Source organism: Hyaena hyaena, unplaced genomic scaffold (assembly GCF_003009895.1).
Source record: "Hyaena hyaena isolate Hyena2069 unplaced genomic scaffold, ASM300989v1 scaffold_241, whole genome shotgun sequence".
In the NCBI taxonomy this organism is placed as follows: Eukaryota; Metazoa; Chordata; class Mammalia; order Carnivora; family Hyaenidae; genus Hyaena; species Hyaena hyaena.
Genome location: NW_024080875.1, coordinates 1664630 through 1681222, shown reverse-complemented (window position 1 = coordinate 1681222; position 16593 = coordinate 1664630). Strand labels below are relative to the sequence as shown.

The 16593-nt window shown below is 35.7% G+C and overlaps 1 protein-coding gene across 1 annotated transcript in view; it reads left to right on the top strand.

Moving 5' to 3' along the window:
• MTREX (Mtr4 exosome RNA helicase) overlaps positions 1–16593 on the top strand; it is a 102488-nt gene that overhangs the window by 56983 nt on the left and 28912 nt on the right. The window contains exon 19 of the mRNA XM_039244533.1: positions 4956–5084. Coding sequence (XP_039100464.1) covers positions 4956–5084 — 129 coding nt within the window. The remainder of the gene's footprint in view (positions 1–4955; positions 5085–16593) is intronic.

Sequence of the window (16593 nt, the reverse complement as noted above, 5' to 3'; positions counted from 1 at the left end):
ATATACTATATTTCTATATACTGTGGACTTAACAATTTAATGTATACATACTGATTTTACCTTTAAATCATGTAATAGAAAAAGAAATATTTCTTTTTTATAATTCTTTTTTAAAGTTTATTTTGAGAGAGGGAGAGCATGAGCAGGGGAGAGGCAGAGAAAAAGGGAGAGAAAGAATCCCAGGCAAGCTCTGTGCTGTGTCTGCAGAGCCAGACAGTGGGCTTGATTTCACAAACTGTGAGATCATGACCTGAGCTGAAATAAAGAGTCGGACGCTTAACTGACTGAGCCACTCAGGCACCCTGAAAAAGAAATAATTCTTGGGGCTCCTGGGGGACCCAGTCAGTTAAGCGTATGACATTGTCTCAGGTCATGATCTCACAGTTCGTGAGTTCAAGCCCCACATTGGGTTCTGTGTGGACAGCTCAGAGCCTGGAGCCTGCTTTGGATTCTGTGTCTCCCTCTCTCTCTGCCCCTCCCCCACTCATTCTCTGTTTCTCTGTCTCAATAATAAATTTTAAAAATAATTTAAAATAATTTAAAAAAAGGAAATAATTATTTATACCATCTTTAATAATTACACCATTACCTTTACCAGTGCTGTATTTATTCATGTAGATTCAGATTAATGTTTAGCGTCACCTCCTTTCAACCTCAAGAATTACAAAATGGTTCTGCTAGCAACAAATTCTTCTCAGTTTTTCTTTTTCTGGGAATGTCTGTTATTGAATGATAACTTTCCAGGATAAATAGATTCTTGGTTACATGTGTTTTTCTATGAATATGTCAGTGTACTGCCTTCTGTTCTTCATTGTTTGTGCTGAGAGGTTTCTGTTGTTTATCTTGTTGTGGTCCTTTGTGAGACATGAGTCTTTTTTCCTCTTGCTGTTTTCAAGAGTCTGCTCCTTGTATTTGGTTTTCCGCATTTTTACTGTGATCTGTCTGTTTTTTCATGTCTTTTTTCTACTTGGAGTCCATTGAGTTTCTTGGATATATAATCGTTTTTCATTCAATTTGGGAAGTTTTCAGCCATTGTTTTATCAAAATTTTCTTACCCCTTTCCTCTCCTGGGACTCACATATGGGCATGTTATACTTATTGTTATCCTACATTTCTCTGAGATTCTATTCATTTGTCTCCTCCCCCCAATTCCCCCATTTTTTGGATTGTATAATCTCTGTCAGTCTGTCTTCAAATATGCTGCTGTTTTCTTCTACTTCAAATCTGTTGAGCCCTTCTAGTGATTTTTTTCATTTCAGGCATTGTACATAATGAATTCACGAATTTCCTTTTTGGTTCTTTTTATCATATTTGTCTTTATTAATATTTTCTATTTGATATGACACTGATATCATACCTTCCTTTTAGTTCTTTAATTATGGTTCCTTTACTTGTTTGAGCATATTTATACTGGCTACCATTAAGTCTTTGTTTAATTTATCATGTGGTCACTCTGATAGGCACTTTCTTCTGTTTCTTGCTTTTCTTCTGGTGCATAGGTTTTGGATCATACTTTTCTGTTCATGTCTTTACATTTTTTCTTTGAAATTGGACATTTTAAAATAATGTTGCACTGTTGGTCCCTCTCTTCCTCCTCTCACATAGGCATATTGTTATTTGCTTGTTTATTAGGTTTGTGATTAGCTGGATTGAATGAAGTCTGTTCCACCCCCCAGTCATAACTGGCTTTACCTAGCAGGTCCTAAAGTGTTTAGGTAAGGACCTGGCAAGTAAAGCATGGAAGCAGTAGCCTCAAGTATTTACAGCTTGCCTCTCCCAGCATGACAACAATGCTTTCACTGTCAGGGAATCAAGAGCAGTGGAGGCCCCAGCATTCTCAGCAGTACCACACCTGAGATAGTCTCTGGCCAACCACTGAAGAAGGGTGCCCCCACCTATCAGATTCACTTGCCCAGAACTTAGCCTCAGCAGCAGGTAGGTTAGAGCAAGTTAGGAAATGCTGCCACCCTCCCCCTCTTTAGAAGATTGCTCTCCATTTGAGAGAGCCTCAGGGAGAAGGGAACCGCCTTGCTGTGTTTTTTGGCTTCACTAATCTGCAGTTTCTGTCTTGCTGAGTTAGGAGGAATGAAGTGGGAGTGATCTTGGCTTAGATATCAGACTCACATGGTTTCTAATGAATTTTAGTGTATTTTATTGAATAGATATTTCTTCATATGCTATGTCTTTAGGACCATTTCCAGAGAGAGACTTTACATGGTTGGTTTTTTTATAAAACTTTCTTAAATTTGCTTGGGAGGTGGGTCTGTAAATGCTGGTGTTGATTTCAGGTTTTACATTTTTAAGGGAGAAAAATTATCCCTAACATAATTACATTTATATACACACAGTAAACAAGTTGTTAAATGATTTGCCTCTTGGTCCTTAATCTGTGTTTAAAAGTAGTGCCAGTTGATGGCAAATTGGGAATGGGGAAGAACACATTTCACTTTTTTTCTGCTTATGATGGTAAAACTGATTTTTCCACTGAGTTGCTTACATTTGTTCACTAAAAACATGAAATACATTTTTATTGATTATGTGACCTATCAGAATACTAATTCAAAGATTTTTATAGGTTAGTGCAGTTTGGTAGAGAGAGGAAAAATACACACTGAGGGAGAAAATAGATGAAGCATTTTAAAGAGATTCAGATGTTATTGTCAACATTTATTTTATATTTCTTTACATTCCGCAAATTTGAGATTACCAAAATTACATTTTAATCTGAAAATTTCCATTTGAGGTAAGAAATTAGCCACGTTTTTTTTTTTTTAAATGTTTTTTATTTATTTCTAGAGAGAGAGAGAGACAGCATGAGCAGGGGAGGGTCAGAGAGAGAGGGAGTCACAGACTGAAACAGGCTCCAGGCTCTGAGCTGGCAGTCAGCACAGAGCCCGACACGGGGCTTGAACCCACAAACCGCGAGATCATGACCTAAGCGAAAGTCGGACGCTTAGCCGACTAAGCCACCCAGGCGCCCCAGAAATTAGCCACGTTTTAAAAAGAATAAAAAGAAGTTAGGAAAAAGAATTCACTTACATGATTAAGAAGTTAAAAATAAGGAGATAGTTAATAAAAAATTTAAAGAATTTATACTAAGACAGTCATGGAAAAGCCAAATAGAACATTGAGCAACTATTTTCTCTTACATGAAGGATGACATTGTTGACCCATCCTTACCACAGTCCAAAACTTAGTAGTTCAATAAGAACAGTTTTATAATCTTAAGAAATATTTATAACAGCAAACTTTGATTTAATGCCACAACAAAGAAGTTTTTGAGGTGTACTTCTATCGTAACACTTAGGGAATATCTCAGTACTATTGTGAGTGATTTTGATAGCTTTACAAAGATTACATATGATATATGTGAGTTCTAACAGTCACTTTAATGATTGTTGTAGCTTACAGAGGGAGAATATTAAGTTGAAAAAAACCTGTGGGGTTGGAGCTAAACCCAGTAAAACAGTTTTAAATTATCTACATTACAGATTGTTCATAAATCTTAGATTATTTTTGTTTAAATACTTACTTGTCACCTAACATTTTGGAGTTAATTCATTAATCAAACTGTGGAATGTGTCTCATACAAAGGGTTTTTTCCCTTCTGGAAAACTAAAGGTAATAGTCCTTGATTCTTCTTAGAGTCATTTGTCCCCTGGAAGAATTAACAGTTGGGTCATAACTATTTGGCTCACTGTTTATAAAATCATTTGATTATTGACTAAGGTCTACATAATACATAATCTTTGCAGATACAGACCTAATTGAAAATATTATTTGACTTTCGTTTGTGTCTATACCAAAATGAAGAATGTTTTGAAACTTCTTTAAAAATAACCATATTTTGAAAAAAATGTATGTTGAGGGGGGGAAAAAACCCAGTAGAAGAAAACCTAGGTTTTCTTGAGGATTGGATCCTATACTTTCAGAAATTTGAACTCAGTAATTTAAGATGACTATGATTGTATTTTTGGTTTGTATTTGGAAATATATTTTACCATTGTGAAGTGTCAGTAGTTGATTACAGAAATAGATTGTAGGTATGGGTTTGTTGTCATTTCTTAAAAGTTTTCCAGTTGTGAACAGTAACTGTGCCTGGGGAATACTAAGCAGTCGTTTCTTTGACATGTTCACTCTTCGGTCAAAGTAACTTTCCTTTTATTGATTTTATACAAAAGAGATCACTCACATACTGAATTCAAAAGCAGAGAGGAATTCTTTACTGAAGAAAAATTTCTTACTACTGTTTGAACGACAATACTGTCAAGCAGATTATCATAAATTACAGATGTAATTAATCCTTGGATCTTGACAATCATTTTATTAGAGAATATAAAAGACAAAAGTCTTTTATTTTATTTTTATTTTTTGGAGTAAAGAGTTATTTATTTTTTTCTTGACAAATCAAAGACAAAAGTCTTTTAATAAAGTCTTAATAATATTATATAAAACCACATTATAGAGTAGCTAATGTACTAAGCAATAAACTAATCTTTCAGAATAATTTTCATGTTGCTTAATTAGGATAATTTGAAGATACAGATTTGTTTTCTGATACTGTTAATTTCTTACAGTTTCTTTTTCTAATTCTGATATAATAAGTAAAATGATAAACTAATCATTAGAAACTTAGAATGGAATTTTATGTCATAGTTAACAACTCATACTCTTTAAATTCATAAGTATCAAGTCTATCGCCATACCATCTTGAACACACTTGATCTCATCTGAATTCTGCAGTATCACGTAATTTCTGTGTTTTCTCATCCAGTGGAGCATGTTGAAGGATGAAGAAAGACAGCCTTCATATCATGACATAAATATTTACTGTGTGGAATGTGCCATTATCATAATGCTAAAAGCTGACAGTATAGTCCCTGTACATATACAACTTAAAATTTTTTCTGTCAGTTCTAAAACATAGTAAGTTTCTTTTATCTTGTTTTTTCTAGCCTAATTCTGGTGAACTGGATCCTTTATATGTAGTAGAAGTACTTCTGCGCTGTAGCAAAGAAAGTTTGAAAAATTCAGCTACTGAGGCTGCAAAACCAGCTAAGCCTGATGAGAAAGGAGAGATGCAGGTTTGGACTTTATTTATCATCTTCAGATTTCAAGTACTTATTGAATTATTTATAATCACTATTTCCTGGGTATAATTATAGTGAACATACTTGATTTCAAAATTGTAAGTTTTCAAAGTTTCTAAAGGTATGTGAAAACCATCTAAAATATCAAAAGGGTGACTAATGAGATTTAAGTTGTCTGTTTCTAATTATCAAATTGTGGTCAGGTAAATAAAGGTAAAGTAAAAGATAAAGAGAATTTAATAATTTAAATTTTCACATGAAGTTTGATTTTTCCTGGACTTACAAAGATGTTTTATCATTTTTGCGATCAAGCAATTTTACAGTTCTACCTCATTCTGTTTATTACATTCCTTTGAAATATTAAAGCGGTGTTTTAATAACTGAAAATTCCTTCATTAGTTTCTGCAGTTGAATCCATTTAATTTACATGTGCTTTTAACAAAATTTTACTTGTACAGTTGACATACAATATTATATTAGTGATTCAACATTTGTATGTTTACATATATTAAAATGCTCACCACGAGGTCATCTAGGTGGCTCAGTTGGTTAAGTGTCTGACTCTTGATTTGACTCAGGTGCTGATCTCCTTTTTTTGTCTTATCTTCAATATCTTTCATTATTTTCTTATAGTTTTCAAAATACAGGACTTTCAACCCCTTGGGTAACTTTATTCCTAGGTATTTTATTCTTCTTAATGCAGTTATAAATGAAATTGTTTTCTTAATGTTTCTTTCTTACAGCTTGTTATCATTGTAGAGAAACAACAGATAACTATTCATTGATCCTGCAGTTTCACTAAATTTGTTTATTCTAACAATTTTGGTGTAGTTTTTTATGTAATACTATGTCATTTGCTAACAGTAACACTTTTACTTCTTTCTTCCAATTTGGATGTATTTTATTTTTCTTCATGTCTCATTGCTATGGCTAGGATTTCCAATACTGTGTTGAATAAAAATGGCACGAGTAGTCATCCTTGCCTTCTTCTTAATTTTAGATGGGAAGTTTTCAGCTTTTTACCTTTGAGAATGTTACTAGCTTTGGGTTTCTTATGTGTCCCATATTTTGTTGGGGTATGTTCCCTCTGTACCTGTTTGGTAGAGAGTTTTTATCATGAACAGATGTTGAATTTTATTACAAGCTTTTTCATTATCTGTGGAAATTATATGGGTTTTATCCTTCCTTTTGTAAATGTGGTGTATCCTGTTGATTGATTTATGAATATTGAACCATCCTTGCATCCCTGGAATAAATCCCACCAGATCATGGTGAATGATACTTTAAATGTATTGTTGAAGTCAGTTGCTAATATTTTGCTGGGGATTTTTGCATTTGTGTTCATCATAGGTGCAAGCTTGACTTTTTTTTTTTCTTTTTTCTTTCTTTTTTTTTTTGTTGTCTTTGTATGGTTTAGGTTAATGTGGTTAGGTTAATGCTGGCCTCATAGGATGAATTTGGAACAGTCCTGCTTCATTTTTTTTGGAATGGTTTGACAGAGAATAGGTGTTAACGCTTATTTAAATCTTTGGTATAATGTACCTGTGAAGCTGTTTAGTCTTAGACATGTGTTTGTTTGGAGTTTTTTGATTATCAGTTCCATTTCAGTACTAGCAATTGGTCCATTCACATTTTTAAAATTTCTTCTTGATTCAAGATAGTATGTTTCTAAGAGTTTATCTGTTTCTTATATGTTGTCTAATATCTTGGCATGCAGTCTTTCATATTAGTCTCTGATAAACATTCCTTTGATGTTGGTTGTAACTTTTCTTTCACTTCTAATTTTATTTATTTGAATCATCTCTCATTTTTCTTGATGAATCAAGCTAAATTGTTTATCTTTTCAAAGAACCAGCTCTTAGTTTTATTGTTCTTTATTGTTTAAAGAGTCTATTTTTTTCTACTAATCTTGGTTTTTGTTTGTTCTTCTAGTTCTTTAGGTGTAAGGTTATATTGTTTATTTGATTTTTTTCTTGTTTCTGGAGGTAGGCCTATATTACACTATAAACTTACCTCTAGGAACTTTTTTTGCTGCATCCCCGAAATTTTGAATTGTGTTTCCATTTCCCTTTGTCTCAATAGAGACATTGTATCTTTTTATTTTCTTGTATATTTTAACTACTTATTGTAGATAAAATGCTTTGTCTTTCAGTTTTTGTTTTAGCTTTATATGTGATTGATCTGCTTTTTACTGTATATTTACTTTTACCAGTGAGATTTTTTTCCTTTCTTAATTTTTTAACTTTAAAGTTACGACCTTTTCTTTTCCAATTAAAGAAGCCCCTTTAACACTTCTTATAAGGCTGGTTGTGTAGTGATAAACTCCTTTAATTTGTGTTTGTTTGGGAAACTTTTTATCTCTCCTTGCATTCTGAACCATGGCCTTTCTGGGTACAGTATTCTTGGTTGTTGGTTTATTCCTTCAGCACTCTTAAGTATATCTTGCTACTCCCTTCTTGCCTATGACGGTTCAGGTAAAAAGTAATATAGCCTTAGGGGGTTCCTCTTGTATGTTACTAGTTGCTTTTCTCTTGCTGCTTTTAAGAGTCTCTTTTTTTTTTATCGTCTCTTGGTGTGGATTCCTTGAGGTCATCTTGTGGCTTTCTGTGCCTTTTGGACCCTGATGTTTGTCTCCTTCCTCAGATTAGGACAGTTTTCAGCTATTATTTCTTCACATAAGTTTACTGGTGCTTTCTTTCTCGTCTCTTGGGAATAGTATAATGTGAATGTTGGTACACTTAATATTGTCCCAGAAGTCTCTCATTTTTCAAGTTTAGATTTTTTTACTGCCCACCTTGGGTATTTCCATTGCCCTGTCTTCCAGCTCACTGTACTGCATTCTCTAATCTTAGGTTGATTTCTTCTAGTGTATTTTGCATTTCATTTATTGTAGCTCTGGTGCATTTTGTATTTTCTATCTCTTTATTGAAGTTCTCACTGAGTTTATCCATTCTACTCTTTATCTTTTCAATTTTTTTGTTTAATGTTTTTTTATTTATTTCTGAGAGAGAGAGATGGAGAGAGAGAGAGACAGAGAGAGACAGGAAGAACAGGGGAGGATCAGAGAGAGGAGGAGATACAGAATCTGAAACAGGCTTCAGGCTCTGAGCTAGTTGTCAGCACAGATCCTGACGCGAGGCTCGAACCCATGAACTGTGAGATCATGACCTGAACAGAAGTTGGACACTTAACCGATTGAGCCACCCAGGTGCCCCCCCTACTTTTTTTAAGATTTTTATTTTTTAAGTAATCTCTCTACCCAGTGTGGGTCTCAAAACTGCAACCCACAAATCAGGAGTCACATGCTCTACCAGCTGAGCCAGTTAGACACCCCTGATTTTTCCTATTCTACTCTTAAGTCCAGTGAACATATTTATGACCGTTACATTGAATAATTCTTTATCAGGTAGATTTCTTATATAGTTTTATATAGTTCTTTTTCTGATGTTGTGTTTTGTTCTTTCATTTGGAACATCTCTGTCTCTCATTTTGTCTGATTCTGTTTGTGTCTCTTTATTAGGTAGGTCAACTATGTCTTTTGGTCTTAAATGTAGTAGTCTTGTATAGAAGACATTTTGTGGTTCCCTGATGCACAGTACCCCCAATCACCAGAATCAGGTAGTCCATGTGTCCCTTCTATGGACTTTGTTTACCCTTCTGTTGTAGCTAGGCTGTACCCACCACAGGAGTGCTGGTGGGCAGGATTGGGCCCCAGGCCTGCTAGCTTAGAGGCCCAGCTGTAACTGTTGAGGCTGTGCTGGTGGGCAGGATACCAGTCCTAGCTGCTGCTGCTGCTCACTAGTTGTATTGGCACTAGTCACTTTGGGTGGACACAGGTTCTAGCTGAAGCTGCCTGGTGGGTCTGGTGTATCATAAGCCATTTTGGAGAGCCTCCTGACAAGGCAGGTGGGTTGGATGGGGCACATCTACTAAGGAACACTAGAGCAGGGTGAGCAGTACTAACAAGGTAAATGGAGGGTGTCAGAACTGGCTTCCACAAGCATCAAGCCAGCTAGGCTACAGGAGGGGAAGAAAAATGGCACCTGCTAGGACTTTGTTTCTGGAGAAAATTCCTACACTTGAGCCCTTCTGGCATACACCCTAAAATTAGTAAATATCCTTCACTTAATAACTCATTTTTTTCAAACTACTGCCTTTCTCTTGGGTCTCAAACTGAATGACAGAGTACATTGGCACTTTAGGAGTGGATTCTAAGCTTCTTAATAGCTCTCCCGCTCTCCCAGAGTGAAGTTTCCTTGATTTTTCAAAGCCATATGCTATAAGGGGGTTTGTCTTCCTGATGCACATCCTGAGGCAGGGGTGCCTGATTTGGGAATTGATCCTCTCACTCCTCAGGATGGACCTGTGGACAGATATGGTTCCCAACTGTGTCCCTGCCTCCTCTTCTCTTCTCAATATGACCTTTTATCTTTCTCCTCATTGTGGAAGAGCTCTTATGCTAGTCTTTGGGCCCTTTTCAGAATGAGCTGCACTGTAGTTATGGCCTTGGTGTGTCCATGGGGGGAGGTGAGCTCAGGATCCCATTGCTCTGCCATCTTCATAAGTTCCTCAGTTTACCTTTGGTTTCAGTCAATTGCAAAACATACATTTTGCCATATGAAATACCTTTATTTCTTCGGCATGTCACACATACCCTCCCTTTTTTAATACTTAGGACAAAATTACTGTAGGTAAAACTTCAATATTGACATTCCAGGTATGTATTTGAAGGTAGATATACTGGAATTTTGTTATTTTATAACATTGCTTTAAGTATGTGGTGTATTCCTAGGATTTTGGGAAATGTCATCCTGATGATACATAATTTAATAACCTTCGAATTATTGAAATTAAAATCTGCCATTGCAGCATCATAGACTTGCTTTGGATGATTTCAGATGATAGTGAAATTCAGAATTGGCAATACTGAAGGATATTATTCATTATTAAAGGCTTTAGAATGATAATTAGAAGTATAACTATTTATTTCTCTGTCCACCCTAGCATTTGGTTTCAGTTCCTCAATCTTATAATTTTGTTGCTCAAATTTCAGCCCTATTATAACTTGTATGATTTCCCCCCCCAAACCGTATTTTCCAGTTGACTGCTTAACTGTAAATGAGAATAAAACTCCCACAATTTAGCTAATAGTCACCGTATTCAAAGGGACCTTTGAAGTTATTGCAACTTGAAATGGTAAATATGTGGCACACATGCCAACATTCTTTTTCTCTCCTGGCAGACACTGATGATAAGTCATGGCATTCTTTCACACTGAATGCTTAGACTTTCCAATGATCTAATGACTAATTCATTAGATTTAGCACTTGTTGTCTGTCTCACTTCTGGCTCAGATTTTATTTAGCTTAGCCACTGTGTCTATTTTACTTAAAGATATTGAGAAGCTTTGTAGTACATAATGATCATGATTTCTCTCATATTAATAGTCTGTGCAGGGTAGATGCTACTGGATGCTAGGCAAACTGTATCTTTCCTCTATTTCTGTAACATTTTTAAATTGAGGTATAATTGAAGTATAAATTTTTTTTAATTGAAGTATAAATTTTTTTTAAGATTTTGAGAGAGCATACGAGTGATTGCGGGGGGGGGGTGGGGCAGAGAGAAGAGGAGAGAGAATCCCAAGCAGGCTCTACACCACCAACATAGGGCTCAGTCTCTAGAATGTGAAATCATGACCTGAGCCGAAATCAGGAGCCTCACTGAATGAGCCACCCAATGTATAACATTTTTTAAAATTTTTATTTATTTTTGAGAGAGAGAGATAGAGCAGGAGTGGGGGAAGGGCAGAGAGAGAGGGAGAGAGAATCCCAAACAGGCTCTGTGCTGTCATCCCAGAGAGCCTGACATGGGTCTTGAATTCATGACCTGAGCCGATGTCAAGAGTCGGATGCTTAACCATCTGAGCCACCCAGATGCCCCAGCATATAACATTTTTTCAGTTTATTTCCAGGAATTAAGTGGGGATGTATTAGTATGACATATATGTATATATAGTCTCTGATTTGAAGGGGTTTACAGCTTAATGGGAACATTTTATGCTTCTGTTAGTGAACATCAAAAATGTATCCTCTAACTGGAGTAGAGTGTGTTTGGTGGGGACAGGTCAGTAAAGGTTTTATAAAAGAAGTATTAAGAAAGTGAATTGACCTGTAAGAATATTTTCAGACACGGGGTGCCTGGGTGGCCCAGTCGGTTAAGCATCCGACTTTGGCTCAGGTCATGATCTCACGGTTTGTGGGTTCGAGCCCCACATCGGGTTCTGTGCGGGCAGCGCAGATCCTGGAGCCTGCTTCAGATTCTGTGACTCCCTCTCTCTCTGCCCCTCCCCTTTTGACACTCTTGTCTCTTTCTCGTTCAAAAATAAATATTTAAAAAATACATATATCTTTTCTGGATGAAAAATTCAAAAATTATATTTTAATGTCTTAATTTGAAGAAGTGAGATCACTTGAAACTTATTTAGGATGTATTCACTTAAACTTATTAACTTCTGAAGTTAGCTACCTTATCATTTTCATATCTTTTTCTTGTTTCTTTTTTTCTTGTTTTCTTTTTAGTTTCTTTATTTTATTTAGTTAACATACAGTGGAATGTTGGTTTCAGAAGTAGAATTCAGTGATTCATCACTTCCATATAACACCCAGTGCTTATCAGAAGTGCCCTCCGCAATACCCATCACCCGTCTAGCCCATCTCATACCCACCTCCCAAGTCAACTCTCTTTTTAGCCTCTATCATTAATAGTCTCTTTGTGTCCCTTTCTTCTTTTCCCTCCACCCTTCCCATATGTTCATCTTTTTCATTACTTGAATTCCACACGAGTGAAATCATATATTTGTTTTTCTCTGATACATGTATTTTGCCTAGCATAGTATATTCTACCCCCATCCATGTCATTGCAAATGGTAAGCTTTCATTCTTTTTGATGGTTGAGTAATATTCCATTACATATGTATACCACATCTTCATTTACTCATCAGTCAATGGACATTTAGGCTCCCTCCGTAGTCTGGCTATTGTTGATAATGTTGCTATAAATATTGGGGTGCAATTAAATACCTAATAGTACAGTTGCTGAATTGTAGGTTCTATTTTTAGTTTTTTGAAGAACCTCCAAAACACTGTTCTCCAGAGTGGCTGCACCTGTTTACTTTCCCACCAGCAGAGCAAGGGGATTCCCCTTTCTATGCATGCTGGCCAACACCTGTTGTTTCTTGTGTTGTTAATGTTAGCCATTCGCACATGTTTGAGGTGGTATCTCATCATGGTTTTGTTTTGTTTTTCTCTGATGATGAGTAATGTTGAGCATCTTTTCATGTGTGTGTAAGCCACCTGGATGTCTTCTCTGGAAATGTCTGTTTATGTTTTCTGCTTTTTCTTTTCTTTCTTTTTTGTTTTGTTTTGTTTTGTTTTTGTTTTAATGTTTATTTTTGAGAGACAGACAGAGTGTGAACAGGGGAGGGGCAGAGAGAGACGGAGACACAGAATCTGAAGCAGGCTCCAGGCTCTGAACTATCAGCACAGAGCCCAATGTGGGGCTTGAACTCACGAACCGTGAGATCATGATCTGAGCTGAAGTTGGAAGCTTGACTGACTGAGCCACCCAGGTGCCTTTGTCCATTTCTTAATGGGATGTTTGTTTTTTGGGTGTTGAGTTTGAGAAGTTCTTTATAGATTTTATATAATAACCTTTTATCATATACGTCATTTGCAAATATCTTCTCCCATTCCACAGACTTCCTTTGAGTTTTGTTGATTGTTTCCTTCACTGTGCAGAACTTTTTATCTAGATAAAGTCCCAGTAGTTCACGTTTGCTTTCATTTCCCTTGCCATTGACAACATGTCTAATAAGTTGCTGTGGCTGAGGCCACAGAGGTTGTTGCCTGTGTACTCCTTTAGGATTTTGATAGTTTCTTGTCTCACAGTTAAGTCTTTAATCCATTTTGAATTTATTTTTGTGTATGATAGAAAGCAGTCTAGTTTCATTTTTCTGCATGTTGATGTCCAGTTTTCCCAACACCATTTATTGAAGAAACTTTTTCCATTGGATATTCTTTCCTGCCTTTTTGAAGATGAATTGACCATATAGTTGTACATCTATTGTTGGGTTTTCTTTTTCTGTTTCATTGGTCTGTGTGTCTGTTTTTGTGCCAGTGTCATACTGACTTGATGACTACAGCTTTGTGATATAACTTGAAATCCAGAACCATAATACCTCCCTTTTTTTTTTTTTTTTAAACAGGATTGCTTTTGCATTCTGGGATCTTTTTCTGTTTGATACAGATTTTAAGATCATTTGTTATAGCTCTGTGAAGAACACTGGTGGTATTTTGATGGGGATTGCATTAAATATGTAGATTGCTTCGGATAGTATAAACATTTTAACAGTGCTTTTGCAGTTCATGAGCATTGAATCCTTTTCCATTTCTTTGTGTCCTCTTAAGTTTCTTTCATAAGTTTTCCATAGTTTTCAGGGTACAGATCTATTAACCTCTTTAGTTAGGCTTATTCTAGGAATCTTATTGTTTTTGGTGCAATTGTAAATAGATTGGTACCTTGATTTATTTTTCTGCTGCTTCATTATTGGTATATAGAAATGCAGCTGATTTCTGCACATTGATTTTATATCCTGTGACTTCATTGAATTCATGTATGAGTTCTAGCATTTTTTGGTGTAGTCTTTTGGGTTTTCTACATAGAGTACCGTGTCATCTTGAAACAAGTGACAAAAAAATTTCTTTTTGTTTTCTGATTTCTGAAACTATGACTTCCAATACTGTGTTGAACAACATTGGTAAGAGTGCATTTCCCTGTCGTGTTCCTGATTTTAGGAAGGAAATCTCTCAGTATTTCCTCATTAAGGATATCAGTGCTAGGTCTTTCTATATGGCCTTTATGGTGTTGAGGGATGTTTTGTCTATCTCTACTTTGTTGAGGGTGCTGTATTTTCTCATATGCTCTTTTTACATCTATTGATAAGGTCATATGGTTCGTATCCTTTCTTTTATTAATGTGGTATATTACATTGATTGATTTGCAAATATTGAACCAGCCTGGAAGCCTAGCAGTAAATCCCACCTGATTGTGATGAATAATTATTTTAATGTACTGTTGGGTTTAGTTTACTAGTATCTTACTGAGAATTTTTGCTTCCATGTTCATCAGAGAAATTGGTCTGTACTTCTCCTTTTTAGTGGGGTTTTTGTTTGGTTTTGGATTCAAGGCAATGCTGACCTTGGAGAAGGAGATTGGAAGTTTTCCTTTCATTTCTATTTTTTGGAACATGTTTGAGAAAAATAGGTATTAACTCTTCTTTAAATGTCTGGTAGAATTCCCCTAGAAGACATCTGGCCCAGAGCTCTTGTTTGTTGGGAGATTTTGATTACTGATTCAATTTCTTTGCTGATGATAGGTCTGTTCAGGTTTTCTGTCTCTTGCTGTTTCAGTTTTGGTAGTTTAAGAGTTTCTTAATTTGTACATTTCTTCTAGATTGCCTCATTCGTTGGCATATAATTTTTCATAGTATTCTCTCTCTCTCTTTTTTTTTTTTGTAATGTTTTTATTTATTTTTAAGAGACAGAGAGAGCATGAGTCGGGGAGGGTTAGTGACAAGGAGACACAGAATGCAAGCAGGCTCCAGGCTCTGAGCTGTCAGCACAGAGCCCTACACGGGTCTTGAACTCACAAACTGAGATCATGCTCTGAGCCAAAGTCAGATGCTTAATCAACTGAGCCACCCAGGTGCCCCTCATAGTATTCTTTTATAATTGTTTGTATCTTCATGGTGTTAATTTTTATATCAACTCTTCCATTTCTGATTTTATCTATTTTGGTCCTTTCTTTATTTCTTCTTGATGAGTCTGGCTAGGGGTTTATCAGTTTTGTTTCTTCTTTCAAAGAATCAGCTCTCAGTTATGTTTATCTCTTCAACGGGGCTTTTTGTTGTTGTTGTTGTTTCTGTGTCATTTATTTCTACTCTAATCTTTATTATTTCCCTTCCTCTGCTGGCTTTAGGTTTTATTTGCTGCTCCTTTTCTAGTTCCTATAGATATAAGGTTAGATTGTTTTTTTATGACCTTTCTTCTTGAGGAAGGCTTGAATTGCAATATATTTTCTTCTTAGGACTGCCTTTGCTACATGCCACAGGGTTTAGACTCTCATGTTTTCATTTTTATTGGCTTCCATATTTTTTTTTTAATTTCTTCTTTAATTTCCTGGCTAACTCCTTCATTCTTCAGTAGGATATTCTTTAACCTCCATGTATTTGAGGGCTTTCCCTTGAATTTTTTCTTGCAGTTGACTTCAAATTTCATAGTGTTGTGTGATCTGAAAATATGCATGATCCCATTGAATGCTTGATCTGTCTTTTTGTACCTGTTGAGGGCTGATTTGTGACCTTGCATGTAATCTGCTCTGGAGAATGTTCTGTGTACACTTGAGAAGATGGTATATTCTGCTCCTTTAGGATAAAATGTTTTGAATATATCTGTTAAGTCCATCTGGTCCAGTGTGTCATTCAAAGCCATTGTTTCCTTGTTTATTTTCTGCTTAGATGATCTGTCCTTTGCTGTAAGTAGGATATTAAAGTCCCCTCCTATTATTTTATTCTTATCAATGAGTTTATGTTTGTGATTCATTGATTAATATATTTGGGAGTCTCTAATTGGGCACATAAATATTAAAATTGTTAGATCTTCTTGGTAGATAGTCCCCTTAATTATGATATAATGCCCTTCCTCTTCTCTTGTTACCATCTTTATTTTAACATCTGGATTGTCTCATATAAGTATGGCTACTCCAGCTTTCTTTTGACATCCATTAGCATGATAGATGTTTCTTCATCCTCTCACTTTGTCTGCAGGCGTCTTTAGGTCTAAAATGAGGCTATTGTAGGCAAAATATACATAGATAGTATTTTTTTTAATCCATTCTGATACCTGATTTTTTTTTTTTTTTTTTGATGGAGCATTTAGTTCATTTACTTTCAAAGTGATTATTGAAAGGTAAGAATTTAGTGCCATTGTGTTACCTACAGAGTTGGTGTTTCTGATGATGTTCTCTGGTTCTTTGAAGTCTTAGTTACTTTGGTCTTGTGGGTTTTTAAAATTTTTTTTTCTTCCACTTCAAAGATTCTCCTTTAAAGTTTCTTGCAGGACTGGTTTAGGTCACAAGTTCCTTTAGTTTTTATTTGGGAAATAAATCTCTCCTATTCTGAATGACAGACTTGCTGGATAAAGGAATTCTTGGCTGCATTTTTTTTCCCATTCAGCTTGTTAAATATTTTCTCCCACTCCTTTCTATCTTGACAAGTGTCAGTAGACAGGTCTGCTACTAATCTTATGCATCTACCCTTATAGATTAAGGACCTTTTGTCCCTAGCTGCTTTCAGAATCTCTTTATCTTTGTGTTTTCAATGTCACTGGGCCTTGTTGTTGACCTGTTTCTGCTGATTTTGAGGGGATCCCAATAGCTGTGCCTGTTG